At 42.9% G+C, this 13,032-nt stretch overlaps 1 protein-coding gene across 7 annotated transcripts in view; it reads right to left on the minus strand.

The window, feature by feature from the left end:
- LOC100645298 (homeotic protein distal-less) overlaps window positions 1-2,267 on the minus strand; it is a 113,296-nt gene extending 111,029 nt beyond the window's left edge. For 2 of the 7 annotated variants that reach the window (XM_048411322.1, XM_048411324.1), the window contains exon 1: window positions 436-2,265. In XM_048411322.1, the coding sequence (XP_048267279.1) occupies window positions 436-934 (499 nt within the window). In that variant the 5' untranslated portion in view covers window positions 935-2,265. Of the gene's footprint in view, window positions 1-435 lie in introns of all 7 variants that reach the window. The other 5 variants (XM_048411321.1, XM_048411320.1, XM_048411323.1 and 2 more) reach the window with 5 other exon arrangements.
- Window positions 2,268-13,032: the final 10,765 nt, after the last annotated feature.

The raw sequence follows: 13,032 nt of genomic DNA on the forward strand, positions 1-13,032 counted from the left end.
CTTTAGGGTATTTCTAGTTGATGTGGTTTATGAGAATATTCTATTATTTAAAAAACTTCGTATTCTAATCTATGCTAATTGCTACTTGCTTTGAAAGACTCACAGCGAATCTATCAATTTAAATTATTCGACGGTATGGTTATTAGAAAATGGTATAGTAAGCTTCGCTGTAAACTTTTCAACAGCTCCCCGTTCCAAGAAATTACTCATAGAAAATCCCTTTTATACAAACTTTAAGCTTTTAAATCAGCTAGTTTGCTAACTTTTAAGATCAACTGCAAAGAAGGTTAAAGAAAAGATTCACTAGATTGTTAACGTACAACCATCGCCGTTTTAGTCATCGATCGGCGCCGATTTCCAAGGAACGAGGAGCACAGAATTAAGTTAACTATCTTTATTCTAATAGTAGGAATAAAAAAGGCTGCGAATACATACAGTTAGGGTACTCACCGTCCTTGGGCGGTGAGGGGCACTGGGGCGCGTACGATCCCAGGTGATATCCGTAGGCGTTGTGCTGGTGCATGGGCGCGAACGGATATCCGGTTAGCGCGGACCTAGGACTGGGGAATCCTGCATCCGCGTGTTGTTGATTCCCGCTGCCTGGTCCGGACGTTTGGTGACTTAGCGCGCCGACTTGATGCGGGAATTGATGAGCACCAGGCACACTGTGCCCTCCCGGATACCCACCACGTAAACTGGCGGGATTATATAAGTTATTGTGTTGTAATTCGATAAATGCTGACTTGCCACTTTGTGAGACGGGCGTGCTCGACGTTGTACTATCGCCACCGTTTCCACCAGGTGGTCCAGGTGTCACCGAGCCCAATCCTGTGTGATGAAGATGCTGTTCCATGTCGGAACCACCGCCACCGGCACCTGCACCACCGCCACCGCCACCACCGCCACCTCCAGACGGTCCACCGCCTCCCGACATGCTATTCGGGGTCGGGGTACTGGACGGACAGGGGTCGCCCGCCCCGAATGGGCTCCCCAGGTCCGTGAAGTTGAGCGTCGTCGTGCTGCCCGGACGCTCCACCTTAGTCGCGACGTCGATGCCGCCGCCACAGCCTACGGTTCTCGCGGACAAACTCGCCGACGACGTCGTCGCCGCCGCCGTCGCGCGAACACCGTACGGGGCCCGAATCTTGGGGCCTCTGTTTCACGTTTCACGACCGGTCAATATTGATTAATGGATCGCTTATGGGTACGGTGTTAATTCCATATAAACAGGAGACATTTTGATATTCCTCGTTTACTTCGTTTCAGAATGCGGATAGTTGGCTTTATCGGTGTTGCTATATTTGATAGATTTCTGAAGCGGTGATTAATGAGGATTGTTCAAAGGAGTTGATTTAGCTGATGTCTTCACTGTCACTTTAGAACGAACTGTAGTATGATGTTCGAATTGTCACTAGATTTAGTTAATTGTTTCTCTCACGTGTTCACAAATACACTAGTTTTATAACTCTCCGCCAAGTAGTCTGAGTTAGCTCGGTTACAGTTAAGTCACTAAGCACTTCACCCGCGTAGCCTTTACGGAACTGAATCCAATTTCATGGATCGTATATTCTAAAAGATGCACCAAAGTCAGCACAGGTAGTTTTGTACGAGTCAGCTCGATCTACGGTAACGTCCTCCGTGATCGAATAAACTGCCCATCGGAGTAATGGTTCTTTGCACTGCGACGGAGCGGGCGCTTCACGTTCTTGGACCCGTCGATCACTGTTCCAACAATCGTCACTGTTAATCACGTTCCGATCGTGCACCACCGCGAGGATAGTCACGATACCGGGCCGAAATCCGTGGTATACGATCGTTCTGGGTATTTGAAGTTGCACTTGTTATATCGCACGATCGACGGTTTGGAAATTTGGTCTAGCTTCTCCGACGGAGATCCGATAATCTGTCGGTCGAAACTGTGGTCCTAGTGTGACAATACACTCGCGCGAACTGCGTGATTTAATTGTACGTCGCCGATGACACAGAGGCGTGCGCGCGCGCGCACGCTCGCTCTCGTTCAGCGGCAACCAGCAAGTGCTTTTTCCACACGCGCGTATGCCGTGATTATTCGACGCCGATGAGCATCGTGGCTCGGCCGACGTGGTTGTCGACGAGAGAAAACGGTCACGACGATTCGCCGATCACCGTAGGCAAGAAGAAGAAGAACAAGATGACGACGACCGACGAAGAAGAGAGAAAAGCACACACGCGCGCCTGGCCCAGTAACTGCAGTGCACACCGCGCGGCGCGGACCGGTATAATGATACATAATGAAGCCGAAGCCTCTCCCCGGAGCCCGGCGTACGGTTTCCGAAAGTCGCCGCGGTGGCGCCACTCAAGGCCACACCCACGTTGGCCGTTAGCGCGCCACGCGATTGGCCGTTCCACCATTCCCCCACTTTGTGTCTGTGACGTCTAGGCGACCGATTGGCTATACGGAGGCCATTATGGTGTCCGTGTGGGAGTTGATGAAATCGGGCCATGCCCATGGTTTACCGACACCCTGGGGGCACCTTCGCTCGTGGAGGTGTTTTCTCTACCTGTCCGGGGACCCTTTTCGTTCGTAGTGCGCGTACGACGCTGCCACTACTCCTGACAGACTCTGTCGGGGGTATAGCTCCGGTAAAGAAAGCCAGAGACCACGCTCGACCAGCGACGCTTGTATGCATGGAGAGCCGAGTTTCGGGCCGCCGCCGCCGCCGCCAACGACGACGAGAGACTCCCCCGTTTCCCTATCTACCGCCAATTCGATGGGAATCGAGGGTTGAGGGTGACGCTGACATCTGGGACGCGAGTAAATTTCCCTTGCCGAAAGATTGGACGTAGTTTCTGTTTCGCTGCTTCGAATTGGAGTGTCTAGTGAAGACTATTCTTCCGCCACTTTTGCGCTATTTATCTTAGAATAATTCGAAAATCATACGATTTGGCTTTCCGAAGTAATCGAACAAGTTATTTATTATTAATATTCGCGATAAAAATTACAACATACGATATCGCCTATTTCGGATCATGTAGATTGCTTTCTTATGATTTTATGGCTTTTGAGATTACATCTGGACGAAAAACTCGCGAAGATGCAACAAAAAACAGCCGGACGTCAACGTGACAGTTTGGCAACAGAAGTCCTTGGCCCCGCCCATTGGCCCACCATGAAAAGAGTGGACCGGTGACGGAGGTGGAATACCTAGGACGACACGTTTTTCCGTACACGCAACTCGATTGCTAATTACTCGGTTCCATTTTTCGAGCGAAGTCTTCTACTGAACACATTCGACTCTGCAATTTTTCATTAATGTAACACACACACGAAATCATCCTCTACGTCGCAGACCCAGAATGATGTTCTAAAAAATGTTTCAATCTCCTCGAAATAATTTTTCCCCGCTTCTTTCGCTCGTCTAATATTTTTTTTAAGATCTCACAAAATTTTAGAGTTAGAACGTATACGCCGAAGACTGCGCGCCGCGTAAAGGCACGGGAACAACGCGTCGAGCCGTGTGACCTAAATTTTCCTCAAAAGATGCTAATCTGGCTGCGGTGGTCGCATTATAGGTAATAGAATTTTTTATCGGAACAATTTCTCGCCGGCTATACAGGAGTTGGTAGCACGGACGCGGTGTAGAAAAAAATTCAGCCAGTGAGCAAATTTCGTAACGCGCTTGGTCTTTTTGCTGATCGTATCTGCGCGAATGCAGCACGGTAGACAGGTGAAGGCGCGGAAAAGGATCAGATCCCATTCGTGGATAATCCGAAGCGTGGTTGCTCGCCCACGAACAACTTTTGTCTCCTTCTTCTGTCCATGCAATTAATTAGTATGCGAATAATCTTCTTTCACCTGCAACTTCGCGACCATATTGGAGAATCGACACGAGTTTTGTCGAAATTGATCAAAGGGTTGATACGGTGGAACTTTGGCTATCGGAATATCGATTAAGAGAATAATCGATTAACTAGAACGTTCGGCAGTGGTAAATTTGGAAATGATTTCTTGTAAGAAAGATTGGGAAACAAGAACAGAAATGTAGCGAGATTTGGTTGCTATTTTTCTTTTTCTTTCTTTTTGCATATTCTTGTTCGAAAATGTTATTATTGTAAAATAGTTCACATTTTTGTTCAGAAGCTCTTGTTCTTGTTCGATATTAGTATTTCTAAGATAGTCTAGAATGAATGATTGTTTCTCGTATGAAAACAAAGTGATTCCATTTGATGCATCTCATTCAATCAATGTTTTACTGTTTGAACAATCAAGGTTTTACTGTATTTCGCAACCTTTTCACGCATCAAAGATCTTACCATAAATCATCAGGTCAGGTTTTATCACTCAAATCCCGATATCTTATCAAACGTGTTCGTGTCGTCTTGAAATATCTAGTGAACGGCCATAGTGTTACGTGATTGCGACTGGGATGCGCGTTATTGGCTCCCGTTACGGGACAGGATTAAAGCTGACAAAATCAGGACGACAGCAAACGTCTAATTAAGTCGAAAGTCTTCGAGCGGCTGGGAAACGACACGTTCCACGCCAGCCAGTCCCTTATCTGATCGTTCCTAATCGTCTTCCCAGAATTGACGTTATTTTTTTCATCCGCCCCCGTCGGCAATTTTTTTTCCATCCTCACGTTTCCAGCGAACCATTGTTTGCTACATAAGCTTTAACTATGAATGACTCTGGTAAATTTACCCAACCACGTAATCGACTGATCATAATTTTAATTATGCACAAGTATATATCGTCATTATATGTACCTATAGCGATGTTATAGGGATGAAAGAACGAGAAAGAAAGAATTAGAATCGGGAGGAAAAATAAAATAGAGTATTTGATAAGTAATACCGCCATGGCAGCTAACACGAGGACATTTCTTCGATCGAATGATAATTACACCTAATCAGCATCGCTGGGCACAATTACCGACTATACAGCGTGTATCGTCTGCAATGATACTAGTTGCCGGATAATATCCCGTTCATTAACATTGCATCACGTTCCAGCGGCGCACACCTACTCGATGCTTCAATTACACGAATATTTATTCTTGATGCGATTGCCTGGACGACGTGAGATTAATTACACAATAACCTATCGAGATAGAAAACTATGGAAGAACTAATATCCGCGTAAACAGCGCCGTGTAAATTGCACGACGATAATGTAGTAAGAAGAACGAATACTTGGGGGTGGTGGAAATTGGATATTTTTCGCCTCGCTTAAAAAAACTCACAGAGAACGTAAAAATATAAAGTTCTTAGTAAAGAAATATATTATGTTCATTTATTGGAAATCTGCAAGTTCGTGCTCTCGAGATAGCGACCCATCTTCAAAATAATTCGAAGAAACTCTGCACGTGAACGAATTGCGGAATCGAAGAAAAGCAAAACAACTGTCGGAAGATCGTACTACATCAGAATGGCAACTACACGTTGACTTTAATAATACACATACTGTCTTTAATAACCAATTAAAAGGAGATAAAAGAACAGTTCATAAAGGATAAATGCGTAGTTCCAGTTCTAGTATGTAATTATAATTTTAATAATTTTCCACGTATTCGTGAAGCTTGATATTTATTACTACGAGTGGATTAAGAACATTTTCCAATTCCGAGCATCGCCGAAAATGACCACTCTCAAACTCTCAACCGTTCTTTCTGATCCAAGCAAAGGAGAGTAAACGACGTTGGAGGAGGATTTTTAACCAGTAGGTCAAAGGCTCGAGGATAACCAGTGTTCGTTTAAAGGATCCGTTTCACCCATCGATGGTTATAACCGGATGCAAAAATAACCATCGAAGTGCCGGCGGTGGAGTACTTAAAATCGAATTTTTCTACGTCTCCCGAAGAAAATCACTTCCCTCTTGGTAATGCAGGGGTACCGATGCGCCCTCAGGTACGGTACTAGGCCAAAAGAGCGTGGCACGCTCTTACAGCGCGAAATTACATTGGGGGGCTAATTGCACGGCGGCGGTAGCGCAAACACGTGTCATCAGTTGACCACCACCACCAACACCAACACCAACAACACAACGAACCACCACACACTATCATGGTTCGGCATGGCCATCACCATGCAATACCCATGGTGGGTAGCTGCGCGGTCGGTTGTGTACGGTGAATTACGTAATTGAGGTAAATGGCGGCTATCCAGAGTGCGGGGAACTGTGCTAAATAAAATGCCATTCAATTAGGCGACGAGAGGACCCGTGTCGACGTTCCTGCTTCAGCGTCGACTGCCTCCGACTGTGACGAGCCACCGCGCAACTTTCCTAAAGCCGATAGATTCTCCAACCGAAACTTTCTACTTTAAAAGGATCCAGCGATAGTAAGAATCGACGGATAATTGGGCAGGCGTAATCAGCACGCCTTGTTGCTTCTCTTTCGAATATATCGGTGAACCTTAGGATTGCTGGTTGTCGTAGAATGTTGAAATGTTTGGGCAAAGTCGAATATAGTAAGTCAGGTGCAGTTTCGTTCGCTGAATTTGTAGATGCTTATTTGTTTAAGTAGAGAGAAAGGATTTTCAGTGATCCAATAAATTTTCGTGTGAAATGTTTCAATGATTATCAATATTAGGGACGAAGATTCGTGATGATGAAAAGTATGTTGATTATGATGGATAATTAGGCGGATTTATTTAGAAAATTTTGTCTTAGAAATGTCTGATTCTCATTGGGAAACTGAAGCGATAGCGTAATTTTACAAGCTTTCAGTATCAGTAGATTTTCTCGTATAACAGTAACAAGTTCGAAACAGATAAAGTTTGCAGGTAAATTTTACAAATTACAAGCTGCGATAATTAATTGCTATATTCGGCGTAAAATTGTAAGATTACAGGAACCGTTTGTGCAAGTCAGATCCACAACTTCAAATTTATCATCTCTCAATCGATTAACGCCATTACAATTAGTAAATTATCGTGCAAGGAAACGTTGACAGAACTCGAGACTACATTGAGGTACATGAATAAAGTCGAACATGAGGATCTTTAAAATCTTTCATCCAAGCAATTTTCCAAGCTTTTAATTTCAATTCCAAGTTTCAGCGGAGAGAAAGGTATCTGAATGCTTCGACGAATTTGCGCGTGAAACGTTTCAAAATTTCTACTTGCTTAAATGGAACGACCGAGGGATGGAGCGAAAAAAATCAACGGCTAGATAGACGATGCTCCATTCAGCGATTTCTTAACACACCTTCCTTTTTTTATGGACCAATTTCGCGATTCTATGCTACGAGAGGGGAAAACGGAGAAGCACAGAGCCGTTCTCCGAGTGGAAAGTAGAATATAAACAGTGGCGGCGTGGAAACTCGTGCACGAAAATTACACGGCGAAGTGGCGGTTTTATTCTACTCACGGTTCTCGTTTCCCCGGCCAAATCAAAACGACGTAAAAATATTTCTAAATTACAGCGCGAAGTAACACTTTTATCGCCCCGGTGTAATTGCGCTCGCATCTCGCAAAACGAGAACTTTCTCTTGCCTCTACTTTCGCAGTTTCCGCGATCGCCACTTTTCCATTCCTTCTCATTTCCATTCCTGCCGATGATACAACGATCCTGTCCCCCGATCGTGCAAAAACAAATTTTATAGCGTGTCTTTAGACGTCGTCGAGTTAACCAGCTGAAATCATCCCCTTATTATTGCTACGTTAGTAGGAAGTATGATACAGAAGATAATGTATTAATCCTAAAAGGATGATCAAGAATAATAATGTCAAGAATTTCAGGGAAGCAATTTTTTTATACTTTGCGATTTTTCCATCAGCATTCTCGTAATCTAATATTTCGAAGGCTAGCTAACAGTGATACGACAGTTTAATTAACACATTAAAGTTATCAAATAAGAAGAGAATGAGATTTTGAAAGAACATCACAAAAGATTCGTGCATAAAATTAAGTATGAAGGATACTAATTATAGGATATTAAAGAAAATGAAGTTTTAATGAGTTTAAGAACTCGAGTGAACAAAAACTATCTTGAAGGAATGGGAAAAAATTGTTCTGCCATTTCGCAAAACAAAATCAAACTGGTTTTAAATCGTAAAATACAATGAAGAGAGAAGAAAAATTAGATTAATAACTAAAAATGAAAGAATAAGAAATTAAATGAGTCTTTAACATGTTTTACTCGAATCCATAAATAAATATGAAAAATTTCCAAATTCTCTAGTCTCGTCTCAGAACAAGATCTTTCTACAGTCGCGATTACAAGGGTACGAGCAAACTTCCATCCGATGGCAGATCTCGGAGCACTCCTCGACGCCCGAAGCAGTGACAAGCTCCGATCATAATTTTCGTTCTTTACTGCCAGGCAGTAAAAACCCGGACGAGTATGGGTGGGCGTTGCCCGCAAACATTGCGTTTGACCGTATTCTACGCGGTATTACCCCGTCCAAAATCGTTTCCTATATTTAGCCACGGATCATGTCCCACCCCCACTTTCCAGACACTTCAAACACCGTTCCACGCTTAAGAAACTATCGTTGAAAATTATTAAACCACTGAAAAACTCTTTTCTCCATTCAAATAACACACTATCGAATCTATCTTATAAGATCGCTGTGAAACAAATTCATTCTATTCTGGAATGCATACGCATGCAGTGTCTTTTATATTTTACGCCATTCTTATTTCTGTCTACTCTTCAATAAATTTTTTGCCGTAAAGTTAAGGCACAGTAAACATTTTTCAAAATGCACTATCTCCGTAATTCATCTATATCCATCTATATTTCATAATTCGTCTAAGTAAGTCGATCTTCGCTCGCAATCGGTGCTCCAAACCGCTCGATCCTCAGTCAGACGACCGAAGAATTCTCACTTCCACAGTGCCACTTATAAAACTATCTCAAACATCGACAAACCAAATCTATCTCACAGCAGAATCTCTCGTTAAAACAACTTTATCCTACTTCGAATCGCACAGAAAAATATTTACAAACACGTTCGTGCGCGCGTGTATTATTTTTTCCCGAACGCGGCTACCTGGTGCATGCAGGCGTACAGACGTATGCGGGTATGAAATTATAGATCAGGTGCACCAGATCGCTGGAACATCCGGCTCATTAGAATTTCAGTTTCGTTTAACTCGACGAGGTGTACGCAGCTTTGTGAATCTCGGGGCGAGAAATACAAAAAATGCCGCGCTTTTAAGGAGCACGCACGCCGCGGGGTGAACTCGAACGTCGCTGTCCAACGAATCGTCTCGTCGATATTCGACGAACCGAACATTCGTTACGCGAATGAATTCAAAACTCGCCGATTGAAATTCATTTCCACGGTGGCTCGGGGTTAAAGAGCTACTTGCAGATTTGCGGAATCAGAAAGGGAATAGAACAAAGGGATGTTTGGGTGAGTCTATTGAGAGGAGGAGAAAGGGGGAGGAAATAACGAGCTTGTGGAGGGATGTTAGCCAAGGGAAGGGATGAAAACGTGGGTCCGTCTTAAAGAAATGAATGGCGCACTTGTGACGAGAATGTCGATGAGAATGAAGATTCATTGAGCTCGTAGAACCTCTAGAGAACGCGTCAATTGATGGATGAATATATATGTATATATGTATTCTACTTTATTTATAGAAAATTTATATTTATAGAAATTTCTTTATTTAAATTTTTATTTATAGAAAATATAAGAATACATACGAGGGATTTATTGCAAGAAAATTATTTAACAAGCTCGAATTTGCGGAATAATTTGTAATTTACAACATGTCGATAAACATCTTGCGATTAAAATAATGTAGAATCTGATGAGTAACGTCGTCAGGCCGACGCAGAAAAGCGAAGGACGAATCCTAAATTGAATGTTTCTCGTTCACCTCGCTATACAGGTTTTTAATGATCGGCCTAGAAAATCGATCCGATTGGAGATTAACCGACATTTCCCACGTTAGATTCGATCGAGGAAAAAGAAGTAACATCCGCCGGCACTTGTAACCTCTCATTGAAAGGATGTTTCTTGGCTGAAGAACGAACCACACCCTTTACGGTGGCGTCCCTTCATCCCCATTCTAGGCGATCGTCACTTTCTCTGACGCAGCCGATGAAACGCGGCATTCTTTTGTTTCTACCGTCCATTCACCTAAACTGGCAACCACCTCGAGGATCGCCGTTTATTCTCTCCTTTCTCCACGTATCTGGAAGAAAAAGAGGAAAAAAGGAGAAAAATAAAATAACGCGGCGGTATCGAAGGCAAGACTTAAGAAAAAAAGGACAAATGGAATGGAAAGGTAGGAGACAGAGTAGGAAACGGGCCAGTATAATTACAGGGACGATCTTGGCTAAGCTGGATGAGTGACAGTGGAGATCGTCTTTCTCAATCCAGCGGGCCTTCCGTAGAGGAAGTGACATTCTAAAATTAACCTGAAAATGTAGTGTTTCTCTGTAATACGATTTATTGTAGTTTTCGAAATGCAGTTAGCTCGTACACTGTACATTATTTGAAAATTCAATTACACAGAAAATACAAATAAAGGAAAATTAAACAATTACAAATAAAGGAATTTTAGGAATTACTCACTCGGGTAATTGGTAAGAAAACTTAAATAAGGTCCTGTATATACAGTGAAGGAAGGATAATTTTATGAACACAAAGGACAAGTAAAACTGCTATGTTACAAATGCATTTTATTGTCTACCTTTGCTAAATTCAATATTGCCGGGAACTAATGTATTAGAATTCTAGTTTCCCAAATATTGGTAATGGAGCAAAGGGTCTAGAATAATTTACGTACAATTGTTCAACGTTTTATAGCATTCATTATTTTGAAGCTACAAAGAGTGACTTTATGGCCGCAGTACATCAATGTAACTATAAATTAATTAAACATATTAACGTCTCTATTCTTTGCTACTATCCTACCAATCGATACTCGAGCAGAAGAACTTGGGATAATTTGCGAAAAATTGTTTAAATTTTCAATATCGTCCATTTCCCTGAACCGATAAAGAAAGGGGATGGCTTTACGGTTGTGAATCACCAGCATAATCATGAAAAATTAACTTACAAATTTATTAATAGAATCAAGTTCATATTATCAATCAGTAAATTCAAGCGAAATAAATTAGAATAATTTAAAGAAATTGTTTGAGTCTTTCGTAACGTCCGCTTCCCTGAATCCAAGAAAGGGGGTGGCTTTGTAACCGTAAAACTTTGCGTTAGCATAACCGTAAAGTAATTAAAAATCAACCTACAAATTTATCAGCTTCATATTACCAAACAATAAAACCAAGTAAAAAGAATTGGAATAATTCGTGAAAAGTTGTTGAAACTTTGGATATGATCCATTTTCTCGACTCCGTAAGATGGGAGAAGGGTGGTTCCATGGCTGCGTACAAAAGTGGGAAGACAATGAAGGGAGGAAAAAGGGCGCGCGCGAGGAAAAGAGAAGGCTCCAAGGGAGAATGTATCGAGAGAGAACGTCAGCTGGCCGCGTTCTCGCGTGACGACTCTCCGAACCGTTGGCTCGACTCCCTTCGTCGCCGAGGAAGAACCCGCCTCGTGTATCTCTGTCCTTCATTACTATTCCATGTGTCATGGTGGAGAAGTGCACGCTCCCTGAGCGTATACGAACAAGCAACAACAACACGGAAAACTGGCCAACAATCAGGTCGTGTGCGTGCCTAAGCCCGTGCGTGCACGCGCTCGCGCACGACCGAGTCTCTAGTCTCTTCGTCGTGTTCGTTCCCTTTTCCAGGAGAACCGCACGGGTTGTTCTCGCAATGTGCGTGTTTAAGAGAGAGAGCTGTGGCTCTAGCCACGCTAGCCCGCAGCGTTCGATGTCAACTCGTTGCCATGCATCTGCCTAACCGGCCTTCGGCTGTCACGCCATCACCGTGGAGCAGCATGATCTCGACGTGTTGCCCTTGTTCAGCCCTTGTTTCGAACTGGTATCGTTGCGCTGAGATCACGAGATCGATGGCGCGAACGTTTGCTGATCCTGGGTGTTGCCGGTCCCTATGTAAGTTTTACTTCAGTTTAGATGGTGTTGAATTGGATGAAATTTGCTCTAGAAAAGATACCATGGACTGTATTCCAGATCCAAATATCTATTGACCTAGGATTGATTTTCAGAAAGTGAAATCCCAAGCAAGAGAGTAAATGCTATTGAATTGGATGAAACTTGATTTATGGAAAATACAACAAAATGCGTTTCAGTATCTGAGATTAACTGCCAAGAAGTGAAATATATAGAAATGTACAATATCAGGGAAGAGGATATTCGGTTTTATATTTTTTGTGGGGTTTTCCGATTTGATAAATTTCTACGTTATGAAATTCTGTTACACATAGGTATATAGTTGTCGAAACCAATAAAGATATAAGATGTTTTCAATGGGAATGATTTTTCGACGTTTTACCAACATCGTAGTCGGATGTTTTAGGAATATATATGTCGGGTTGGCGTTAAGGTTAGAGTTAGGGTTAAGGGCGTGAAACGAATCCCTATTGGCGCTAGACGTGATCGTTATGCGATAGAGGAGATATTTACTAGTGCAAATATGACTATGATGGAATTGGACAAGTAATCGCGATAATTAGATACTCGAGAAGCTATTGACAATGATCCTAGGCTCAATAACGAATCCGCGGTCAACGGGATGACGAACTTTACCCTTCGTTAGCGTCTAAGTTACACTGTATGTTAGAGCAAGGGGCAATTATTACGTATACGAAAGACAGGTCGATTACTGATGAGATCGCACTAGAGAGTGAGTCTCCGTCGCGGTGACGCTGTCGAAGAAAACTATGATGGGTGTGTCTAAGGGCACGAGATCATCGGATTCGCGGAGAAAAGTCTTCGTTCGAAGGGTGAGGGAAATTGACGTTGCTGTTAATTGGTCAATTTCCATGTTGGTTGTTAGAGAAAGATATTAGCTGTCCTTGGGGAAAAGTTGCTAGCGGGAAGCGTCGTTCGTGGAAGGATAGATTTCTCTTATCTTCCCGTAGTTGGGGCACAGGCTATTTGTCTATTTGAAAGACTTTGTATAATTGAAACTTAATATTCGTAGCGGGTCCTCGCCCAGCTAAACATATACT

The sequence above is a fragment of the Bombus terrestris genome, chromosome 13 (assembly GCF_910591885.1).
Source record: "Bombus terrestris chromosome 13, iyBomTerr1.2, whole genome shotgun sequence".
NCBI lineage: Eukaryota > Metazoa > Arthropoda > Insecta > Hymenoptera > Apidae > Bombus > Bombus terrestris.